This window comes from Puntigrus tetrazona, chromosome 19 (genome assembly GCF_018831695.1).
Source record: "Puntigrus tetrazona isolate hp1 chromosome 19, ASM1883169v1, whole genome shotgun sequence".
NCBI classification, from domain to species: Eukaryota; Metazoa; Chordata; class Actinopteri; order Cypriniformes; family Cyprinidae; genus Puntigrus; species Puntigrus tetrazona.
The window spans coordinates 5,637,596-5,662,231 of record NC_056717.1 but is presented as its reverse complement, the minus strand read 5'-3'; the positions used below and the strand labels follow the sequence as shown (position 1 = coordinate 5,662,231).

The 24,636-nt window shown below is 38.7% G+C and overlaps 1 protein-coding gene across 1 annotated transcript in view; it reads left to right on the top strand.

Moving 5' to 3' along the window:
- Nucleotides 1–24,636, top strand: part of rims3 (regulating synaptic membrane exocytosis 3) — a 56,104-nt gene that overhangs the window by 8,140 nt on the left and 23,328 nt on the right. The window contains exon 2 of the mRNA XM_043218143.1: nucleotides 2,411–2,699. Coding sequence (XP_043074078.1) covers nucleotides 2,450–2,699 — 250 coding nt within the window. The 5' untranslated portion in view covers nucleotides 2,411–2,449. The remainder of the gene's footprint in view (nucleotides 1–2,410; nucleotides 2,700–24,636) is intronic.

The following is a 24,636-nucleotide window of genomic DNA, read 5'->3' as shown; positions in this document are numbered from 1 at the left end:
GGGTTGGTCCAGCTGGTGGATCACACACAGTGCCCCAGACACAAAATGACAAAGGTGGCATTGAAACTGAATATTTAGGAGCTACATTTATGTTTTTAGTTGGAAATTTGCAGATCACTCTAGACTTTCGTAGTATTTGGCCTCTTTAAATATCATTTGTTTATAAAACTTTATTTCTGTGCTAATTAAGAAATCTAGTAGAAGTATATTCGGATGTTGTAACATTTATCAATTGAAACTTGCAGTTGGATCTCTTGACATGCATGAATTACAAGTCAGTAAAAAGACAAATGTAAAGCATACCTCACAACTGGATGAAAAATCACTTGCAGTAAAAAAAACAAAAACTGGTTGGCTGTTTTAGTACATATTAATGCCTTATTCTGCATGACCACATTTGTAGTTATTAGTAAGAACTGGTCTCTAGTCTCAAGTGTGACCAATTACAGTTACTCCTTTCTTAGGTGAATTTTAAGATGCATGAAAATGCATATTTTAGGCTAAGTTTCCTAGTATCCATTCCTTGTTGCAATACAAACATGTTTTTTACTGCTTTAAATGACATAACTGACTGCACATATATTCAACTCATGAGAAATGAATTATCATTCATCATTGAAATCTGACCAAATCAGATCTGGGATGTGTTCATTTTATGCCCTTTTTTATCCTGTTTCTCCATTTGTCTGAAAGTTGCCAACCCTTCATGTAGACAAACATGGAGCATGGTTTATTCACGGTCAATGTTTACAAGTCTTACTAGTATTCAAAACCTGATTTAAAGTCTCAGCAACTTGATAGCTGTAAAAAGTTAAGTATATAACAATTATAACACCTATAAATTATACTGATACTTAGAGGCACATATTTCGAATCAGCCTGGTTTATCTGTAGCATAGATTCTGATGGACTCAATCTAGTTTTGGTTTGTGCCAGTGCTTTCCACTGGGGATTTCATCCTGACTCTCAGTCTCTGACAATATGGTTCCTGTTTTAAGAGCAGTAGCAGGTTTATGGGCTCACAGCTGAGGCTGTTTTTCTGCTTTTTCTTATTGGCAGCACGTGGAACGGGGCCCGAATTGGGCGCTGGGTCTGTCACCAGCAGCGTTGGCAGCGTGTCTGTGTAAAGTGGCATTTGTGATTGAGAGAGTACAGCGACCCACAAGTTCTCGCTCTATTAAGTCCTGTCAGGACACTGTAAATAAACGGGACCCACTTCACCCGCTTCTAGTTGACCCCAAAAGTGTCAGGCTTTGTCAGCGCGGCGCGGGTCGACACGGGTGATGCCTTGCTGTAATACAGTCCGCGCTGTGAGACGTTTTGATAAAAGGTGCCCTCTTAATCTGTCCGTACTTATCAGCGCCCACAGTTGAGAGCTCGAGGCACGACGGCAGACAAAGCAGCTGAAGGCCACGGGTCGCTTTGATCGTCCGTGCCGCCGCATTGTTCTCCGCTCATCTCTCCCAGCCATTCAGACCCCATATACATGCGCCTAAATCAACCTGATTACTATGATAAAGACTTACCCCGCTTTCTTTTCATTTCATTTTCATTTCAAAGGAGCGTTAGTCCAGATACAGCTCTAAATTATGATTATTATCACTCAGGGAGGCAGGCTGATTCATTTCCAAGAGGGAGGACTGCCACGGACCCAGAAACACTCGAGCCGATATGAGGAAGAGCAGATCAAAGTGACGAGCGGAGAGCTGGGGGATAGAGAACGGGAGTGCAGAAAACAAACAAGCAGATGCTGCTCAAGGAGAAGATAGAACGCAGATTAGGCCACGCTTTGTTTCATTTACGGCTTGAAAGGCGGCAGTGCATTGTGTGGTCTTTTTTCGCCTAGGAAGAAGGCTGATTTCGGCTTGCTAGTGCTTTTAGGTGCTTCTTCTGAATCATTTATCGGGCTAGCATCATTCTGCACACACGAGCAAGAGCATTTCATATGCTGAGCCAAGCCACATGAGAGAAATATGTGCTAATTTAAATCATGATTAATGAGGTTTGAAACGCACATCTTAGTGTTCATTTAAATGTTATTCTCACTTTTGCAGTTAATGACATTTTTATAGCAAAACAGAAAATGGGTAACACTTTCTTTTATGGTTACACCTATTAGTTGCTTATTAGCATGCGTATTACTAGAATATTAGCCATTTATTAGTGCTAATTGAGCATATATTAATACCTTATACTACATGACCTTATTCTATATCCCTAATCCTACCCGATTCCTAAACTTAGCTATCTTACTAACTATTAATAAGCGGCAAATTGAGAATCATTCAGGGAAAAGCCATAGTTAATGAGTTAACAAGTGTTACTTATTCTGAAGTGTTACTAGAAAAGGTTATGGAGAGAGGGAAACAAAAAGGATTGGTTCATAATTGTTGCATCTGTCTCCCCCCAGCCTCAGTCCAGCCCTGCGCCCAGAGGCAAGTGTGGGACCATGATGCTCAGCAGCTCCGTGGACGTACCCAGCCCCGGCGGGATGAGCGCGGTGGCGGCCCGGAACGTGGTTCGCAGTTCCAGCATCAGCGGGGCCATGTACAGCCTGGAGAAGAGCCCCAGCAGCACGGGGCCCGACGCCACGGGCCTGGCCGGAAACAAGAAACGCCGCTCCAGCCTGGGAGCCAAGATGGTGGCCATCGTGGGTCTGTCGCAGTGGAGCAAGAGCACACTGCAGCTCAACCAGCAAGGTGAGCGAGCTTCGAACACCCCCGCTGTTCTCCTGCTTGTTGTGTTCCTCACCTCTGTTCGCTCTCGCTCTCGCAGCCTGAACAATTTCACGCCATGGTTTGTCATTTCTGGAGTGTGGTTTTCTCTCACTTCATTTAGCTTTTCTGCGCCTCCTCTCGACGTTCTTGTCCTTATTTGACTTTCAAGGTTTCCTAAGGTTACCAAGTCATTTCAGTCTCAGTCCTCAACTGATTTGAGGTCCATGTGCAAAGCAGAATTATTATTATTGGATTTTCTGGCTTGGGGATTTTTTTTTTTGAGAAATGAGAATAATTGCAGCTTGATATTGCATTAATGCAAATAACATACAAGAGTCTCACACAACGATATCAGTCACTGTCTTTTTATTCCAAAGGAAACGCTCCCACCAACCACTGAAAAAAATTAGATAACACTTTATTTTACGGTCGCACCTATTAGTTACTCATTAGCATGCATATTACTATAATATTAGCCATTTATTAGTGCTAATTAAGTCTGTATTAATGACTTATTCTAAATCCATAATCCTACCCAGTACCTAAACTTAATTAACTTACTAACTTACTAACTATTAATTTATTGAGGGAAAAGTCATAGTTAAAAAGCGTTACCTTTTCTAAAGTGTTACCAAAAATGCATGCTTTACAATTTTCCTTTATTCGCTTTCAGGAAGACAATACATTCTAGAAATCAGTAAAAATAGACATAACACACAATAACTTTTAACTATTAACCAGTCTATTATACATCTATGCAACTTTATTCTTTACATGAACGGGAGGACAATAAAAGCATGTACTAAGCATTCCTTATTTTTTTCAAATGTTTTAGATAGATGCCTCTTTCCAGTCCTCGTGTTGTTGTACTGCAACCTCCAGTGTCTGTGGTCCTCAATATGTCTATTTTTGTCTTGTCAGTTCTTCTCTTATGTTCTGGTCACCATGGCTTTGGATCAAACTGTTCTCGCACAGCTCGTATCTTTTTGATCCGCTTTGGGAGCAATTACAAAAACCTTTAAAAAGTGCACAAGGCTACAATAGTGCCGGGCATCAATTAATCACAGTTGTTTGCATAAAAATAACAGATTTTGAGTACATAATATATATATGCATGTGTACTGTGTACATTTATTATTTATATATAAATGCACACCCTTGCATGTATATATTTCAGGAATATATGTTTATATATTAAATATATTTATATATGATTTTATATATTAATATAAATATATACATGCAAATAATATACAAAATATATACTGTATGTGGGATCCTTTATACGTAATAAATTTACACAGTAAACACATATATTATATAAACAATTTTTTTTATTTTGGATGCGATTAATTACAAAGAGCTTTACATCTGAATATTTTCACACACATACTTGCACACACGGATTTAACTGATTCCTTTTCCCAAACTGCATTGACACCCCTAAATTATGAGACACCAGTTTAGGACACAGAATAAGATTGTTTTTTTTTTCATTATAATCTTAATTAAAGTGAAGTAGGATTTTGAAAGTTTGACAGTAATCAGTTTTGGGTACCACTGTAAAGTTAACCCTTACAGGCGCATGTTTTCTAATCATTAACAGTTGAAAACAATAGTTAGCTCCTAGCCCCTAGCTCTCAGGCTCTGATAGCCTCCAAAACAGTTCAAGTACGGCCAAACGCCTTTCACATTCTCCTTAGGAAGTGCATGGGTTCGGTCAACAGTTAGGGTTCGAATAGGTGCAGATATCCAGGGAAGCCCCTTCATTAGCCGTTCTTCATCTGGTCCACGTTTATTCGTGGCCGTAGTATATTAATGCCGTGTGTTAGTGTGTAGATTGCGTCCTGCTCCGAACGGGCTAACCTTCCCATCACCCTGCATGACTCATTGATGACTGCATGTGTGGCTGAGTAACGCAGCATAACCTTGGCTTCTTCCAGGAATAAACCTGCGTCTCAATTCCGTGTATTTAGTTGGTTTCTCCGACCCAGATCAGAGTCTGATGGCGCTTCTGTCGTCCTCGGCCCACTGCTCTGCCTTTCTTTTTATACCCTCTTATTTTTGCTCTCCTCCGGTGTAATTGTGCTCCTGTGGGGTAATTACAGACACTGTGACCAGGGGGAATCGTCATGTAACACTCTCGCTCTCTATAAGGGTCAACAGCAACCCGCGAGCATTAACACAGTTCAGCAAGCCAGCTCTGCAGTGTGTTCATGTGAGCCGTCCTGTCGAGCACAGACCAACCTGCCAGTCAGATCCAGATGCCAGTTTGTAATGACTCTTGTAATGAGCTCATCGGGTTAAATATATTTTAATGTCGCCTGTTTCTTTAGTTTCGGCACAGTTTAGAATTTAAGGACTGGCTCTTTTTTGATTCACAGGGGTGAATTTGAGTTGATTTGGCTGCAGGATGTTTATTTGCAATGACAGCACAGTCACCCGACAGAAGGATTTTATTAGTCCAGCAGTTGTTTTTTATTAATTTAATTATGCTTGTTTGTTCCCTTGTATGAATAATATGTTTTTCTCAACTGATTAGATGTATTTCTTTAAACTCTCAAAACACGTCCTTTGCTTTAAGCAATGAAAACATGAAGTTTGATCCACCGTGGGCTATTTTGTACTATGCAACTATTAACAGCTTAATATAAATTAGATTCATGATAAGTTGTAATACTAGAATATTATTGCTTATATACGTTGTCTGAGGCCACTAGTGAAAACATTTTTAATCAAATTATAATATTGCCATAAAAAACTTGAGTGAAACATTAAACAGAAACAAATCCCATAGAAATATATGTCTGTGGAAAGAAAATGGGGTGACTTGAGACTAGGTGAAAAATTTACTGTTTACATTTAATCATTTAACATTTAATATGGAATCAAAATCGAGACAAATGCACCTTAAATTGTCATTTAAAAAACGATAAAAATATAACATATTTTTAAAATTGAACAAAAAGTGATGCCTGTAACTTCGCTCTTTAATGGGATCATGTCATTACAAGCCTATATGGCTTTCTTTCTCCTGTGGAACATAAAAAGTCTCATTTTTTGTCCATGTAATGCATGTAAATGTAAAAATATCTTCTGTCATGTTTCACAGAAGAGAAAATGAGGGCAGAATGTGAATTTTTTCAAACCTCGTGTCACTTGGTAAATTAGAATCGGTCGTGAAGTAATACGGCGTGGTTTCACAAAGAGGCTTCTCTCTTTCTGTCTCGGTGCCTTATGTTGGTGCGTATGTGCTCTGTATAAAGGATGACCTTTTCAGTGCATTGTGGTCTCCCAGCAGGGCTGAGGAGTCTCAAGGCATGGATGTGTTGTAGGTTTGGGACTCCAGTGTTCACCTGTCTGGGGCATCAGGGCCAGCTCCTCAGTACCCATCTGCCCTTATCCTGAATAACTGCTTTACTTTGCTCTGTCACATTTCCACTTCCGCACACCATGGATTCCAGCCAAGCAATTTAATCCGATACTGTGGTTTGGGTCTTATTCAGCTTCGAGTCAGTGATGCAATAAATGTGAGTGCATAAGCTCGGGGAGCTGAAAGACGGCAGAGAAATTGAGTGATGAGGGAGAATCGAATGGGTGATTGACTGACAAGTCTGATAATAGACCTACTGTGTAAGTGCTTAATTTTTTCTTTTATACTCGGCTACAGGATGCCTGTTTTTTTTTATTTTGTAGTTTTTTTTAACTAATACAATGTTAAATGAATAAAAGACCGCTTAAGTGTACCTAAAGAGAGAATATACTTAGTTTGAGTGATGACTAACATACTAAAACACATTTAAAGTGCTTGATTATTGTTTTGTTATTCAGTATTTCAGTGAATATATAATAAGGTGTACTTATGCAAATGTGTCCAAAAAATTATTAAATTAATATGTATGATAGTTTAGATTTATATTAGTAGAAACTATATTTCTTTTTTTATTTAATTACAATTAGCAGTTAAGTGGCAAAGCAGTGGTTTTGCAAATGTTTGGTTTGCACTTAAAAATTCTCTTAAAGTATATTGTTTACGTAAAAAGTAGTCTTTTTAAAAGCATGCTTAAGTATACTTCTTTTAAGTGGTAGCCACATACACGATATATCAGCATATTTCAGCAAAAAAACAAGATTATCTTTTTCTCACAAATCTGAAATCATAGCTAGCTATGTTAGACAAAAGATATCAGTAAATGCAGTCAAAAATTTTTTTTTGTTTTAGGTATATATTTTAGAATAATAATAGTGTATTGTGATTTAGCACGCTTGCTACCAGACAAACAGTAGTTATGTTACTCTCAGGTGAGCTTCAGAAGTTAATATCCCAGGTTTATGCCAAGTTATTCATATTAACTTATTAACTTGATATTAAGAAAAGATGAAGATTCCTATAACATATTCAGCTAACCAAGAAGGACAGCCTTGGAGAATGTAATCAAGGCTTAACACCTCTTAATAAGCTCTAGATTAATCCTCATCGTAGGTTTGCAAGATTTAAAAGTTAATTTGAGGATCTTTCGTCCTTTCTATCTGACATGTATTTGCAAACGATTCATTTCAAGCATATGGGTGATTCTCTGTCGTGGTACAACATGGCACCTTCACTTTCCAGCAGCACTGAACGGCTCTGGCAGGCAGGCATCGCTGGCACCCGCTCCATCTCCATGACGACGGCAGGAGGCTTCACACCACTCACCCGACCCTCGGTTTTTATTAAAACCCAGCTGACAACACTCCTTCCGAAATGAGCTGTCAATCTATTTGCTGAGGGGCCTTTGTACTGCGGGTCATGCTAATGAAGGGAGTGGACCTATATTTAGTTATATCTGACCATGACACTGAGAGGTAGAAAACACACACACACACACACAGTTCCTGCCTCCAGACTCCAGTCTTTTCATTACATGGTCTCTCTGTGGAAAGGTCAGTTTGCCTGTGTACATGGAGCAACAATTAGAAAAAAATATATACAGAACTCAAGAACAACCCCTAAAACTTGATAGCATATTATATTGCGTAAGAGAAGTGCACTCAATCAACATAACAAAATCAATATCATTGATCGTAATTTTTCATCCTTTCTTGCATTTAAAAAATGAGTAATTTTGTCATTTATTTAGTCTAAGCATTTTAATTTTGTTCATTTATCAGTAATCGGTCATCACCCAAAACTAAATTTTAGGGTATTGTTTTGGCCACAATTATAATCTTAATACTCTACCCATCACTAACCTAATTATTATATTCCCAAAGATGTTTTTTTTTTCCTTGACATTCACCCAGTTAATCTGAATCCGAGTGTATATTTTCACAGTATGCAGACTTTTCACCTCAAACGTCCTACTCATAAATCATGCACTTTTGGTCTCCTCCACCGTCTTGTTTTATTCATAATTGCACTAATGCATTGTTCTCCATGGTTCGCTGCAGCAGAAGCTAGAGTTTCTTAGGCAAGCAGACTTCTATTTTTTGTATTATATTATCAACCTGAAAATTGCCAGTTACATGTTTTCTTCCAACCCCTTGGCTTGAGGTGTTTGTGCAACAAACCTCCCACTTGCTCGGTTTAACAGCCTTCGGTCAAAATGTGTCATTAAAATCAATTTGGACTGCTGTTACACACTCCAGATGACACGCCGATCAATATATTGATCACAAAGGCGAAAGCAGGTGTCGTTTTCTGTGTAGCGTCTTAGATTTTTCTCCTGATAGACATCTCTTTCACAATGAACACAGCAGGACACAGCTTCACCTCCATTCCCACCAGCAGAGGTGACATTAAGAAAATGGCATTGAACAGCTCTTGGGCTCATTCATTGGCTTTGTAATTGTGCTTGGCCGGCTTCCATTAAGATCATGAATTGAATGTTTAGTGGCTCGTAGCTCCTCTTGAAAATGGCTAAACAAGATCATCAGCTAGACGAATGTGTGGAATGACATCGCAAGGACACCAAATATCACACACAGCAAAGACACTCCTCCCTATATTCAACTTCAAGGCCTTCCCACCCCGTGTGACTTGCTTGCTTAAGTGGAATGCTAAATAGAGCAGCGCTTCGTTCGATTCATTTCTGTGCACTTTGTTATTTCCACATGAGTAACAGGTGTATTTCCCTTTTGGAGCTCGCCTTTATTCACTGCTATTCTTAGCAAGCATAAGAAGGTGCAATTGTGCACGGTGAGTTGGAAAGAGCGTCTCCGACCCTGTAAGCTCTGAGTCATCCTTCCACAGCTCTAACCCTGCTCTCCTGGCAAGCCCTGCACTCCCAAAAACAGCTCTGGCACCTTTGGTCCTGCTATGAAAGTGCATTACCTAAACTCTCTTTGCACAAACAACAAAGACATGCGCTCAGAAAATGCACCTGCACTGCAGCCACAGCAGGCAGGAAACCACTAAATGGAAATGTGAGGTTTTTTTTTATTTTATATTCCATTTGATGTACTTCATAGTCAGACGGTATGCACTCTCACATTAGGTGTGTGTTTGTGTTTGAAAATCAGTTTTTTTTTTTCAAGCTTTGTGGCCGGTACTACAGTACTAGTTAACAAGAACAGTCATCTAGTAAACTATTTCATTTATCTTCGTTACAAGCTGATAAGATCCCTTTAGTTGCTTGACTAAAGACTAAAGTCTGAAACTAGTTTTTTTGGGCTTACAAAAGAGGACGCAACTAGAAATCAGTGGCTAAGTTGTATTTGCAGCACTTTTCAAGAACAGTTCAACACAAATATTAGAGTGTGTTCAGTGCATTTTATGGGATGTGGGAGGAGAATGTGAATGTTCTTGAAAGTGAGCGAAGAGTAGCAAAATTTAATTGCAAATAAAGTGGGGCAATTTCAACCTTTACACCAAAACTTTCAAGCTTCAAATAGTCCATAAAGACCAAGTAAACAAGAAGCAAGATATTTAATTTGAAGAGACACAATTGTGTCAACAGATCTTAGCTTTTTTCAAATATTAACATGGATTACATACATCCTAGACATCCAGGATCCGGTACACATCTGGCTGCCATGAAATTCATATTTCGTGGATGTGGGCCAGATCTGGGTGGATGCTGGTTGCTGTCTGGGATAGTTCTTATCAATAATGTTGAAATTAAGTCAAGACTTACACACAATGCAAAAACCAATGAGGTTTGTTCTTGCATATCAAGCAATCAGCTTCATTTGTGTTTAAGAGATAAAAGTCTTATGGGTTTGGAATGACGTGAGGAATGATGAGTAACTTATTATAATAAACTAATCGCTTGAATAATTTTTTCATTTTGTTTTTTTTTTTTTTCTCAAAATTTCTGAATATTGCAGTGAAATGATAGGCTTCTCTCTAGTAACGTGTACCAGACTTCTTCTACATTTTGTCTGATTAGACCCATCCCTTTCTCACAGCCCCATTTAGATGCATTTACATATTTATTTCATATTTAGATGTGTAACAATATTGAAAAAAATGACTGCTTTCATCTTTTTAAAATCTTTCTTTAGATTAAAGTCATGGAATACTACGGTATATCATGTTAGCCCAATGACGAATGTAAGATTACTGCAAGTCTCAAGCAATACACATTATACAGTAAAAACCCTGTTATATCCTAAACAGAATATATGCATTGATCTGTGTAATGAAGTTGAAGAAAAAAATCAATGTGTTAACTCATTTTGCAATGCGTCTGTAACAGTGAAAATCATATAGTATTCAGTCATATGGACCATTGCTCATTGTTGTAGTGAGTCATTACTCTCTGCTCTCTATCCTGTTGACTCAGGGCCAAGTGTTTGTAGTCTAAAGATTTGAAATTCAGTCCCACGTGTGCCGTTCCCCTTGAAAGTTGGTCAGTCACATATTCGTAGACGTCATCTCAAAGACTTACTCTCCTTGTGAGGCCCTTCACTGTTTTCACTGGCGTCCCTTTCTGTCTGCAGTCTCAGAAGTGCCGTGATGATCTTGGAAGCTGTTCTGGAGAGATTATCCCTCTCCATCCTCTTTCAGCTCTCCATCTTTTACTGTTCCCTTTATATGATGACAGCAGGCTTGACATGATAACAGTTCCAGAAGTCGACAGCCACAAAGTTTTTCACTAGTTTTGACACCACAGCTAACTCTGCTAATAAACATACTTCTTTATTTAATATCAACATTTATTAACGTTAAAGCTTTAAAGTATTTCTCAAGCATTTAGTATGTGAGTAAAGATCACAGCCAAGGTCCAAGAGACGTTTTGTGCTACCAAGGCTGTAGAAAGACTGATATTACTTTTTTTTTTTTTTTTTTTTTTTTTTTTTAGTATCGGCAACTGCTGAAGTACTGGTACTTCTGAAATCTCTAGATGATACTTTTACGAGTTCCCGACACACTTAATATCTGTGTCCGGCTCTTGCTTTTTAATCTTCTCAAGGGTGATATGGACTTTACCGCTCATGTTCTTGCCTCTTGTCACCACCTCTTTCACTCCCTCTCTCATCTATCATTGATTTCTCTTTCTCTTCTATCCCTTTGCTGTGTACTTAGCCCTCCTTTTCCCAGAGCAGAGTCTTTCTTTTTGTGCTCTCATGTTGTAAATGTTTCATCTCTCTTCTGGCATTCTTTACTTCTCTTGCTTTGTTTTGCCATCTATTCCTGGAAATGCGCATGCTGTGGGCGGCAAGGACTTAAGTGAGTAGATTAACCTGAGGAAGTGCATTTTGAGTCGTCACTGAAACTAATATTGACAAACAGTAAGGAGATGTATTACACGTTAATGCTGAACACACACACTTTGATCTAAAGAAGCTTTTGTTCGCAAATATACAGTGCCATCTCTGGAAAATGCAGATACAAATCTACTGGGTGTTTTTTTTGGTGATACCTAGTCAGATTTCATTAGATGATATCTAATAGTTCAATATTTGTGTTGTGCAACAGAGAGAACTGAAATGAAAATGCATTTTAAAATCCAGTTTGTAGATGGCAAACAAGATTTCAAGAAATTCAAAGAAATTCATGTGAAGCAGCTTTGAATGTTGGGTAACACTTTGTTTTAGGACCAGTTCTCACTATTAACTAGTTACTCATTGACATGCAAATTACTAGCATTTTAGCTGTGTATTAGTATTTAGCACATATTAATGCCTTATTCTGCAGGACCATATTTTATATCCCTGTATCCAACCCCATACCTTAACTTAACAACTGCCTTATTATTAATAATCAGCAAATGAAGTATTTATCTTAACAGTTATAAGTGAATGGTTAGATAATAGCGAGAATTGGTCTCCAGAATAAAATGAACTAAATGGTGGACTGATTACGTTTGCCTTGAAATCTTGAAGTTTGCAAGTTTATAGGCCACGTGGACAGAAAAGAAACAAGGATGGATGAATGTCTAAACCAAGCAAACACAAATGCACTTTTAATTTGTAATGTTTTATACCTCTTCATCGTTCCTGTCGTTGAATATTCACATTTCAACTTTCTGTGAACCATGACCAATTCAATTCAATTGAGTTATATATATTATGTAAAAATAACGTATTGATAATAAGCAGAAAATATGCATATTAGAATGATTTTTATATTATGATTTTTTATTTTTATATAAAAATAGGACTGCATTTTATTTTGATTTATAATAATGAGAGACTCCTTTAAAAAGATTAAAACATCGCACCGAGCCCGAGGTTTAAACCGCAATGAAAATGTGGTCAGTTTTGATCTAATGTCAGTCTCTAGTGAGTGTCAGTGTTAAGAATAATAGAAGATGATTGCGGGCTCAGGTTGTGAGAGAATGTGGCTGGATGAGTCTGCTCTCTAACACAGAGCTGAGATCTGGGAATTGACTCAAGAACAATGCCACAACCGTACACAAAAGCGCTCGCAGGTGCTAAATATAGCGACGCAAGTGACAACGAGCAAGAGATCCGCCAAACAGAATGAATCACTGCAAATCAGCAGTCTGTCTGGCGGGCAGGAATGGCTCCATACGACTGTGATCACATTAGCAGACCTGCTTATGACAACTGAGGGCGCTGACTAACATAACACGATAAGCACCATTTCTCTTTTTAATGATAGGAAATTGAAATTTGGGCTGGAAAATAGTGCCATGCTGAAAACCGGAAAAAAACTATATATATAAATTCGAAAGCCGAAAGCCTGTCGACTGTGTTGTATATGCACTGCAGGTTTTGTTTTGGATTTTTATTGACTCCCAGTTTTTTACTTTTCGTGCTCTCTTTGTGTGTTCATTAATGCTTACCTGTTTTTGCTCGGTCATCTCAGAGCTGCTGCAGTGAGGCGTTTAACTGGACTGACTGACCGTATGTGAGGCTAGAGGACTGTAATGGGGGAAAATAACTGTCTTTTGCTGCTGTCGTGGCTAAACTGACCCTTTTTCTGCACTTCAAGTTGTAGGAAGCATGTAAACGTGGTAGGTGCCTGTGTGAATGTTACCCAATCGGCTATCATGGTCCAAAAGGAGCAACAATAATACACTACAGACAAAAAGGAAATGAGCTAAAAAACAGCAATGGTTACAATGGGTTATGAAAACCATTTTCAGTGTCACTGAACAGAGCATGACAGCAACAATAGATCAACCAGAGGCCTCAGATTGCAGTTCAATTTAGTGGCAGCCATTTTTTTTCTCTTGCAAGGCCACATTTTCAGGGTTTATTTGAGATGGTCCTTGAATCAGTGATTCTGCTACAAAAGGCTCTACAGCGCTGAGTAAATGACTGTAGGGAAGTTGTTGAGGAAGTTTTGATGTGCACTATAGTGCACCTAGAAAGACAAAACTCACAGTTTTGACCTCCTGTTGTCTTTTTGCACACACTACAGCTAACTATACTGTAGCTTATATGTTCTCTCTTGTCACCAAGTTGAAGTTATATATGACATTTTCATAAACTTTTTGCAAATCTGCTTTTAGCATTAAAATAATACTTTCAGTATATGATCTTCCATCAGCGCTGTTTTAAAACTACACCCTTCTGCTTATTTGGCTTAATGGCGGGTCAGTTATTAGATTGGTTTTACTTTATTTTGATGGTCCCTTTAACACATTCTGCTGACTAGAAGTAACGGTGCACCTACATATCTACTAAGTCTCTCTTAGTAGAGTATTAGTAAACTGGTAGGGTTAGGGTTTGAATAAGTGGACATGTACTTGCAAAGATACTTATAGTCAGTAGAATGTCTGCTGGGACACCATCCCAATAAAAAGTTCTGCTAACTGCTAATACTGTTATGAGAGTTTGTTGACATTTTGGTGCAAAGTTACTTATTGTCAGTGGAATGCTCAAAAGGGACCATCAAAATAAAGTGTTACCCTTAGTTTTTATTCACTTGACTGGGACAGAGACCTGGAATGCAAAACCTCATGTGTTCTATTTAAGGAGAAAAGCAAACATTGCCTATTGTCTATATTCTCTAGGTTGTATTTCAGTGTAATATAAGTTGTGTTCAGCGGTTTTTTCAGTACAAGTTCTGAAATATTGGAATTGTCAGATTTGCAAACAATACAAATCACGGAAGCCATTTAAGCCCAATTGTTCTGTGTTTTAGGAACAGAGGTTATTGTGATTATGACTGTACATAAAGCATGGCAAGACTTCATCAGCAAAGAAGTGTGTAAAAAATGAACTAGAAGAAGCGCCAGAGCTAAATGTGAAAATATATGGTGTTATGAAACCCGAACAGCACCAAGGAGAACCTCATCATGTGTCCCTGGTGGCTCAGTCACCTGACCTGAATATTATCAAACACCTGTGGGCAGTTTTGCAGATAAGAGTGGAAAGCAGATTCTTCCTTCAGGAAACTGACAGATGGCTTTATAGGAGCCTGTTCTCCAATAAAAAAAAAAAATTATGACCTATATTTACATTTTAAAGTTAAGCGTCCTCTAGGGGTGTTTATTTAAATGCAACGTGTAGACTTTTTACACCAATCTCACGGTAATTAGTACATGTTTTACTTTATTAGGTGTAATTCACATGCATGACTACACCTAACTCGCGTGATTTATTGTGCGTCTACATTTCATGAGCATAAGCGTTCGCTAAGATTGAACCCGTGATTAAATGATCACATGATTACATATCGTCGTATATAAGTCAATGTGCTACCAATCGAGCTACACTAAACCCAAATTATGATGTAGATAAAAGAATGTAAAACATTAATATGAAAATATCCTGTTGCCTATAGGGGAGCAGTTGTATTCAGCTACAGAGATCTATATTAAAGGCAAATGGTGTTAAAACGCCTAATAAAGAAATACTGCCTACATCCCAGGTCATTATTCTGTCCAACCCATGCATATACTTCATGAACAAACTGCAATTTACACAGTACCTGCATTTCAGTTAATAAAAACAGTGGGATATTTAGCTTGTATAAGTGATTTTAGAAGATCGAATGCAGTGTACTACTTATTGATGATGCATACGATATACTAAGCAAGCAGGTGAGGGCAGAATATGAACGCAATGCACTAAACTGCATGTATTGCAACGTCTGTTATGACTCAAAACATCAGAGCAACATGCAGACGTCGCTTTGCCAAAGTTCCTTCAATGCTGATGGTCTCTGTCTTTTATTTCCAGTCATTTTTTGCTGCATCATTCTCTCATAAGACCTTCATCTTCTTTTCTCTTTCCCCTACAAGGTAAGCGTGCAAAATAACTGATGGATTGGATTTAGAAAATGAAGACGGTTTGTTGTGAATACACCTTGCTTGTTTATCATAAATTGATGCGGATGCTTGTCGGCAGCTGTAGTTCAAGTTTACTGGCTGGTCACGCTTGTGAGAACATATCTTTGGCTCGGGATCTACACTCATTGACGTTAATGAATCATTTAGGGCAGGCATGTAATTGCTAACAAATATCAATTCAATATGTGTTTCACATCCCGGGGGCCAGTAGTCATTGATCCATGATCATACACATGGATGCCACAGGAGTTAGTCAGTCAATATGATTGTTTAGTTACACAAACAAATATATTCGACTGAAAAAGGTGCCCGTAAATGTATAAATAAATGCGACAACGATAGGGATGTAGAATATGTTCTTTATAAGTGCTAATAAACAGCCGATATCTTAATAATAGGCATGCTAAAAAGCAGCTAGTAAATAGTGATTATAGTAAAAGTGATTATAGTTCACCATAAATGCTTCTCAATACATTTACATTTAATGGATCATAAAAGTAAAAATAACTGCATTTAATATAAATGTAAATCTCTAAATCTATTTACATTACTGAAAACATTACATTAAGGTTACACTTAAATGTACTCTTTTCAAGTAATGTTTCTATTACTCTAATACTATTAAGTATTTTAGTGCACTTCTTTCTTGCAGAAGGGTCTGTTTAAGATCTGGCTACGTTTCTAATAGTTTCAATTCTCACTCTGAGGGGTTGTCATACCCCAAACCTGAGTTATAATAGGATATCGATTTTACAGATATGAATAGGCTCAGAGTTGGAAAAAAAAGTCTTTTTTCATCCCACTGGCTGACAGCACATGTAAATACTCCTGGAACTGACTTTAACCTCGTTTCAAAAATAACATCCTGTACTCAGTGCTTTTACACACAAGAGGCCGGTGACTCAGACCATGCTGAATCATTTGTGACATTTTCTAAAAACACCCTGTTTCTGTAACCACGTTTGGGAAAAAATAGCCAGTAGAATAAGCTCGGATTACTGTCGTCGAGTTTTTAAAAATAATTTCTGGCATATTAGAAGAATGTACAGATATTTGTTAAGGACTTTCATGCAAAGGTTATTTTAGCAGTCACTTTTCATTCTGAGTAAGTACAAAACGTCACCTTAATAAATGAACAAATGAGTCTTAATGGTTATGGGTTAAGCAGCAGTGCTTCATTCGTAACAGATCTATCCAGTGCTAAACGCTGATGCAGCGCTACGATGCTTTGCAGAAGCTTTGAATTATAGCACTGAGTAGTGAAGACAAAGCCAAATAGACACCGTTGTTCCTAAACACCGTAGGAACTAAAGATAAAGTGAGGAAAGTTTGTCAAACGTTGATCTGTTTCTGCCTGTGTGTGGCACGTGTCTCTCTGCATATCCTTGTTTCGAAGTTTATTTTTAACAGTTCCCTGATCCTTTCCGTCTGATCTGAACAGTCGCTGTGGTGCATTTCAGCTCTGAATGTTTTGTGAATTTGTCACGACGTAAAGCAGCTTTGCAAAAATGTAAAATTGAGGAAATTATCATGAACTCTTCCAACGTTATAAGTAGACCTTTTGGAAGGAAAATCCTGCAGTTAAATGACTTGCGAGAGAATGACTTCGGTGTAAATGCTTTCTGCTGTACAACGGATACGTGTTCCTTGTTGCAATAAATGTGAACAGGTCTGCATTGACCATAATTTAGTCATTGCTATAGTTAAAAAGCAATCACCCGCGACACGCCAAAATGCTAAAAACCACCTACAACATCCCAAAGGTGGTGTGTTTTGCACAGTCAAGCAAAACTCGCAATTCCTTCAAATAATATGTAGATCCATTTATGTAATAGAGTTTTTTTCTGATTTGTTACAACTGTCGAAGGCTGCTGAGGGCAATGAATGTTTCATTCTTCCTCAAAAATAATGACAGAGCCAGTAATAAACTAGAAGTGGGACTAGATTTGATAATAGTTAGGTAAACCAACCAATAGTTTTTAAAAACTGGCAAGATCTCTATGGAACCATACTTTGTGAATTAATAAAAATATTAATATGAATTATATTTATCATTAAAGCTATAGTTTATTAACTAAGTGCCCCTATTATGGATTTTTGAAAATGACCTTTCATGCAGTGTGGTACACAGCTGTGAATGAAAACATCCTGCAAAGTTTTAAATCTAAAAGTGCATTGTGTATAAAGTTATTGCCTCAAAAGAGAGTTAACTCTAATTTAAACAAGCCGTTTCATGTTAATGTTAGCATGAAAAATTAGCATATTGCATTGAATTTCTGCTTTCTGTGGTAAAAATGCAAAAGCAGCACTGTGCTCACAAACACTGCTTTATCAAATGGAAATAAAATCAACCAATCAGACCAATCACTGCAGATTAACAGTTCGTTTTGCTGCTTAATTTCGAAAATCCAAGTTTTACCGATTTTAACTTTAAGAATCAGCAGGGATTTTTGCAGATAGCCAATAGTTCCAGCAATCAACTATCGGTTGATCAACCTCTACTAAATTCCTTACGATTTCCAACTCTTGTGCAGCTTGAGCTTTGGAAAACTGATGAGGGCAGCACTTTGAGGGCTGTGCGGTTCGAGGGGATAGTGACTGTCCTATCCTATAGGGTCTGGCACATGCCCACACTTACCTCACTGCAGAGGTGCAACATGTACACTCACTAAAACAAAGCCTCCTCTTGGAACGTGTTCAAAAGGAACGGGAACAGCAGCTCACTCTCAAATACACACTCTCACGTGCTAAAACCTGGCAAATGCATGCACGACCAGTTGGCATATGTGCTTAGAGTCAATGCTGCCAAAAAGTAGATCCATTTGACTTCATGCCCTCTCTTTGATTACGGCTCACTTTCTGTAACTCTACATCTCTTTGTACATTGAGTGTATCATGTTCAATATGAGGTCAGATTATATGCTGAATGATTGGTTTCTACAGCAAACATCAATGTCATTAGACGCGCTGGCAGGCGCTGTTGCCTGAGCGTATGTCAAGATGGTGTAGCCCAGAAACATGAGTGAATGTTCAACCGCCCGCAGCAGTAATGACTAGCGCTGTGCTTGCGCTTCCTACAACGTGCACAGATGGATGATTCGCCCTCCCCCTTCTTTAATTAACCCTGAAGTAATTATCCGCTATTTCTCAGTCCTATCTTGCGAAGTCCCTATCGCCACCCTTTCCCGCCCACAACGTGCACTCCATCACACACGCCCGAAAGGTTACCCAAACACCGGCTGACATTTAGTTACTGACCACTGCGCTGCAAAAGGTTGCTCAATGGTACGGTTTATATCAGTGCGACATCAACATTTACAATGTTCAAATGCCAGATCAGCTGTTGCTCTTAATGGTGACCATGCTTGTTGATTGAACACTATTTAAATTATATAACGAAGATGCCAAATTTGGAGATAATGTTCACCCTAATGGTACACTTGCAAAAAAAAAAGCTACAAAGCTGTCACTGCAGTAGTATCTTTTCAATATACTTTTATACCTAAAGAGGCCATATTTGTCTGTTAAAGGTACTTATCTGTGCCTAATCAATAAAGTCATTCTTACAAAAAATAAAGAAATAAGTACTGATAAGCATGATGAGAATTATGGGATTGGGGCCGTCCTGTCAATATGTATATATTTTTTTAACTGATTGTTATCGACTCTCGTCAGCCCGATCTGTTATACCAATGTCGTGCAGTAGGTGAGGTGGCACTGTACTTTTTCCATTAGATTTGCCAACCAGCATTAAAAGGAAGACATTTAAATGTGCGCATTCTGGTACTATTAAAATAAAAAAGAAGAAATGTGTGTGCGTGACGCGCAAGAACCTATGATGTCTGTTGTAGTGTCTAACGGTCAGCATTGACAAGAAAAGTCGGACTATTTGAGACATCGCTGTCACATCTCATTGCTGAGAGATTTTTTTAATTTAGCTGACAGACTGGCATTTTGACGCCACAAGCTTCATGCTTTCTAACCTTTATTTAACTTTTATGTTGCAATAATTCTGCTTACTGTTTATATAAAATGCATGAGTTTTACATCAGTAGTCCCATATTTTACCAATGTCTTTATAATAGTTTTATGTGCAGATGTATCTTATAGACCGATATGTATACATTAGTTTAACTTTGTAAACATTGGACTGATTTGAATGCCTTTAATTCAAATAGAAAACTGTTATATTAAACTGGAATTATAATACTTGTTTTAATTTACACAAAGTCTCATCTGTTGGCCCATGATAACAGCTGATCGAGCAGAATTTGCAACATTAATGTTAACCACATAGCACCAAAGCTTTGAGACACAATGACACATGAACAACAAAGCTAAGAGAAGTGACAAAGCAGCACTGACTCAATATGGCAAGTGTCATCTGGCCCGAAGCGCTCCCACACCGCCCTGCCGCGGTACTGTACATTGAGTAATGCTTCAACACTGCCGTAGAATAGCCGTGCTACATTAACCAGATGGACAGGAGGTGGTGAGTGGGTGGACTGGTCAGTGCCAGGCTGGAGGGGCATCAAAACACAGCATTAGGTCCAGAACATACGTTCACAGGTTAAAAACAAGACAAAGTGTGAATTCTCGGGCTGTTTGTATTGGAGTCAAAAAAAGATTGTCTATATAACTGTATTGAGAGCATGAGGCAGTGAAGTTATCCTCCTTGTTTACATGTAGTTGTTTATTCAGAGTCTGTGCGGATGATTTCTCAACACTCAAGGAAACTGTTCCCTGATGTTTACAGATTGCTTCAATATAATCAGTACTGAGAACATAAACTGCCTATTTTGGCACATTTACTTGTTTCAACTCATTTTTAAAGAAAATAAAATCCTTATAGTAGATGAGTTTATGCTTTAAACAGTAAAAAAATATGTTACAGTAAAAGTTATTTTATAAGTTATTGGTGGGCATGCTTTGCATGCTTCGTATTCGGCTCAGTTTCTTATAAAGAACGAGCCTTTGCACCCTCGTTAACATTGCTTTGATCTAGCTGAGGCTTAAGAGGTGGGTCCTCCCCTTTCTTTCGTGCTCTTGCCAGATCGGCAGGTTTTCACACCCATATCTAAATCGTGCCCCAGCATTTCTTTGGAGCGGGTCAGAAACACTTCTGCAGCTCTTGCTTCTGTAAAATGAAAAGTTACTTCAGGTGGTGACTCATGCGGCATGAACAGATTAAAGCAGGAGACCCCCAGATGCTTCAGAAAAAATTAAATAAAAATAAAAATAAATAAAAACAGGTTGCTGTCTATTGGCAGGGGAGGGGACTTCAGCAATGGTCTCTCCCCTTCTTTAGTGATCTCCTATGATGGGAAAAATTTTTCATGGAGTGAACCATATTTGTCATGTGTTTTTGTGCCCTCAACCTTTAATTAAGTACTATGGATTCAAGGCCACAGGGATTTATGATGGTACCCCAGGTGGTAAAGTTTGCCATCTCTCCTCTGAGGGTACATCATTACTTGAAAAGTCAACACTCCTCGCCAAGCTATGTAGAGCAATGTCTTCACTAGTAAAGAGAGTGTTTCATGCAGTAGATTATGCTGGTGCTGCCTTGCACACCATCATGCTTTTGCAGGCATATCTGGCTGACATTCATTAAGAGCTTCTTAAGGAAGTCAGTCATTATAACTAAATGAGGTCCTGAGACTATATCCAGGACAATGGGTGTGTCCCCTCGGGGATGGCCACAGGAAATTCCAACTACAGAGTTAGGGCTCCTTCACACTCCAGAGGCTTCATAAATTCCTCTCTCTCTCACGTCTCTCCCCTTCTTTAGTGATCTCATATGATAGGAAAATTTGTTCATGGAGTAAATCATATTTGTCATGTGTTTTTGTGCCCTCAACCTTTAATTAAGTGCTGTGGATTCAAGGGCACAGTGTTTTATGATGATACCCCAGGTGGTAGAGTCTGCTATCTCTGCTCTGGGGGTACATCATTACTTGAATAGTCAACGCTCCTTGCCAAGTCATGTAAAGCAATATTATTACTAACAAGGAGAGTGTTTCATGTAGTAGATTATGCTGGTGCTACCTTGCACACCATTGTGGTTCTGCAGGCATATCAGACTGACATTCATTAAGAGCTATGTGCAGGGAGGCAAATAGGTTCAAATAAGATCTAGGTTTTCTCCCCTAAGTTCTCTGGCGTTGGGCTGTTGGCCACCCTGTACCAACACCAACAGGTTTAGCTTCTCTGTGGTAAGAATCCTAAAAGAGAAAGTGCGAGTCATACGCCACTTGTAAAGACTGGGTAACAGCTCTTAACAGTCAACAGCCAAAGAGGAAGCCAGCAATTATAACTAAATGAGGTCTTGAAAGTATATCCAGGACAATGGGTGTCTCCCCTCGGGGATGGCCACAGGGAATTCCAACTACAGAGTTAGGGCTCCTTCCTGGCACACATAGGACATTGAAGTACAACTTGCGCCACCGCTGGTGTTTCAGAGGTCAGCGATCACCAAACATTTCCACCTGTAAAATAGATTGTCACAGGCAGTCTCCTTTTCATAGAATTTGGTAGCATGGAAGCTACTGTCAGATAATTTCTTCTTGGGTCGTAAAGAATGGGCTACAGGATGCAATTTGCCGTTCTCTGCATTTCAATTGCATGGTTTACACTACTGTGAAACCAGAACAAGAATTGCAAGCTCTATTGGACAAGGAGGTTGTAGAACATCTTCCCTCTTTGATAGAATGGGGTTTCTATATCACTTGAACCTTTGGACGTCTTGCATATGAGACATTGTATTTGTGGTTTAAAGGTACACCTGTCCAACTGCTCGTTAACTCAAATTTCTAATCACCAATCATATGGCAGAAACTCAATGCATTTAGGCATGTAGACGTGGTCAAGACGATCTGCTACAGTTCAAACCGAGCATCAGAATGGGAAAGAAAGAGGATTTAAGTGTTGGCATGAATGTGGCATGAAGTGTCAACACCACAGCCTACCTAAGTATTGTTGCTGACCATTTCCATCTATTTATGACCACAGTGTACCCATCTTCTGATGACTACTTCCAGCAGGATAACGTGCCATGTCATAAAGTGCGAATCATCTCAGACTGGTTTCTTGAACATGACAATGAGTTCACTGTACTCAAATGGCCTCCATAGTCACCAGATCTCAATCCAATAGGATGTGGTGGAACGGGAGATTTGCATCATGGATGTGTAGCCAACAAATCTGCAACAACTGTGTGATGCTATCATGTCAATATGGACCAAAATCTCTGAGGAATTTTTCCAGTACCCTGTTTAATCTATGCCACGAAAGATTAAGGCAGTTCTGAAGGCAAAAGGGGGTCCAACCCAGTACTAGTTAGGAGTACCTAATAAAGTAGCCGGTGAGTGTATCTTAGAGGGCCAATCCCATATAGGCATATAAGGGTTAGGCGCCAGGGGCTTTTGTACCCTTTCTATGTAGTTCAGACCCTGGTTTTTGACTTTGGGTCCCACTTTAGGCATGTGTTGTCGTAGCAAAAAGCTAGCGAAAGACGCTTAGTGCATGGAGGCAAAACTGACGTATAGATCGCTTACATAAGTAGCCAAGGCAGACTACATCTGTGCTGTCAAAACAGGCTAGCACAGGCTCTGCTTTTTACACAGGATACGTTCCTGTTTATCAGAGCAATTACATTTCAGGCATATGAATGTGGGAGAAGTTTTGTTGTAATCACTTTGAAAACTTTCACCCGAGTCCAAAGTTCTGGAGTTCTGTGGCCCCTAAAGGGGGGACCACGAGAGATACTGAGTTTGTCTCAGGCTCACGTCCTGGTACTTTCAGAGTCTATGTGGCCACCAGTTCGATCTGCCACACTCTGATTGATGGTGCTTCTGTGGAAAGGCACCTTTCAGTCACCCGCTTCATTTATGGAGTTTAGCATTTGAGGGCGCCCAATAGAGTGTCAGTCACTTTGTGGGACTTAGCCAGAGCGTCTAATGGGACCCCATCTGAACCACAATGATCAACGCCTGTCAGGTTTCTGATTCTGAAGATGGTTTTCATATGGCTAATTACAGGCTCTGCCGGTCTTGTCATCCTACTTAGACTTTGTCCTTGGGCCGATCAAAGTTTTTCCTTCAAAAAGTAAAATTGTTTACCATAAATTCAGTGATTCTTAAAGCCTTCTTCTGTCCGCTGTTCATGACACCGGAGCAGGAAAGACTTTGCTTACTGTGTTAAGTAAATGCACCCTTGCAAGTGTGTGATGCGGCAGGTTGGTCATTTGTCAGATAGCTTGTCTATAGCTTGGATGTCCATACTACTCCAGGCTCAAATGTCCTTCTCGTCCCCTTTAGCACTTTTCAGTGCAGCATCAAAAATAGCTTTTTAAAGGGAATGTCTCGGGTTATTTGCGGGAACGAGATGCGCTTCAGTGCTGCACTATAGGCATGCCTGGACGTCTCTTCAGACAAATGTGTAAACTGAAGATGTGAACGTCTCACGTCTGTTTATAACTTTCAGGTGCTTGTAATCAAATGATATCATCAACCGAGGTTATTTAAGCAAATTCTTTGCGTGTTTGACACACTTGCTTAACAACCAGTCGACCAAAGATTGTTCTCATTAGCACTTTTCAGCACATTAGCACTTTTCGTACCCGCTTTTTCAGGGAACAGAGTCACGGTCAAGTAACCCGAGACGTATCTTTTTAAAATTTAATGCAAATTACGTTTTTAGAGTTTATTAATATTTGAAATTTAATAATTTAAGTAATTTCACTACTTTAGTAATTTATTTATTTGTAATTTTTGTTGTTGTTTTTTAATAGACAAGACAAAATTAAGAAGAAAAAAGAAATTAAGAAAGAAAAAAGTAACCAAATAACAAGAAGAAAACATAATGCTGGTTTGTGGAGGAAAATCTTAAAAGGCACATCCTTTGGTGAGGCAAATCTTAAAATATGAAAGCTCTTTCCATACAATGAAATTACATTCTGATCAAAGTTTTTTGGTTTATTAAAATATTTCTATTAAAAAGGCAGTCCACCCAAAAATTTGATTTCATTATTTCATTATTTACTCACCCTCAACCTGTGCTACTATTGTTGTTCTGCAGAACACATGAGAAGATATTTTGAAGAATTTTGGTAACCAAAATGTTTTTGTTCCCATTAACTTCTAGAAATTAATGACAGGATTTTAATTTTCAGTTTGATTAAAACCCTTTAATTCACTTAAATGCTCCACAACACTGTAATAAATGTT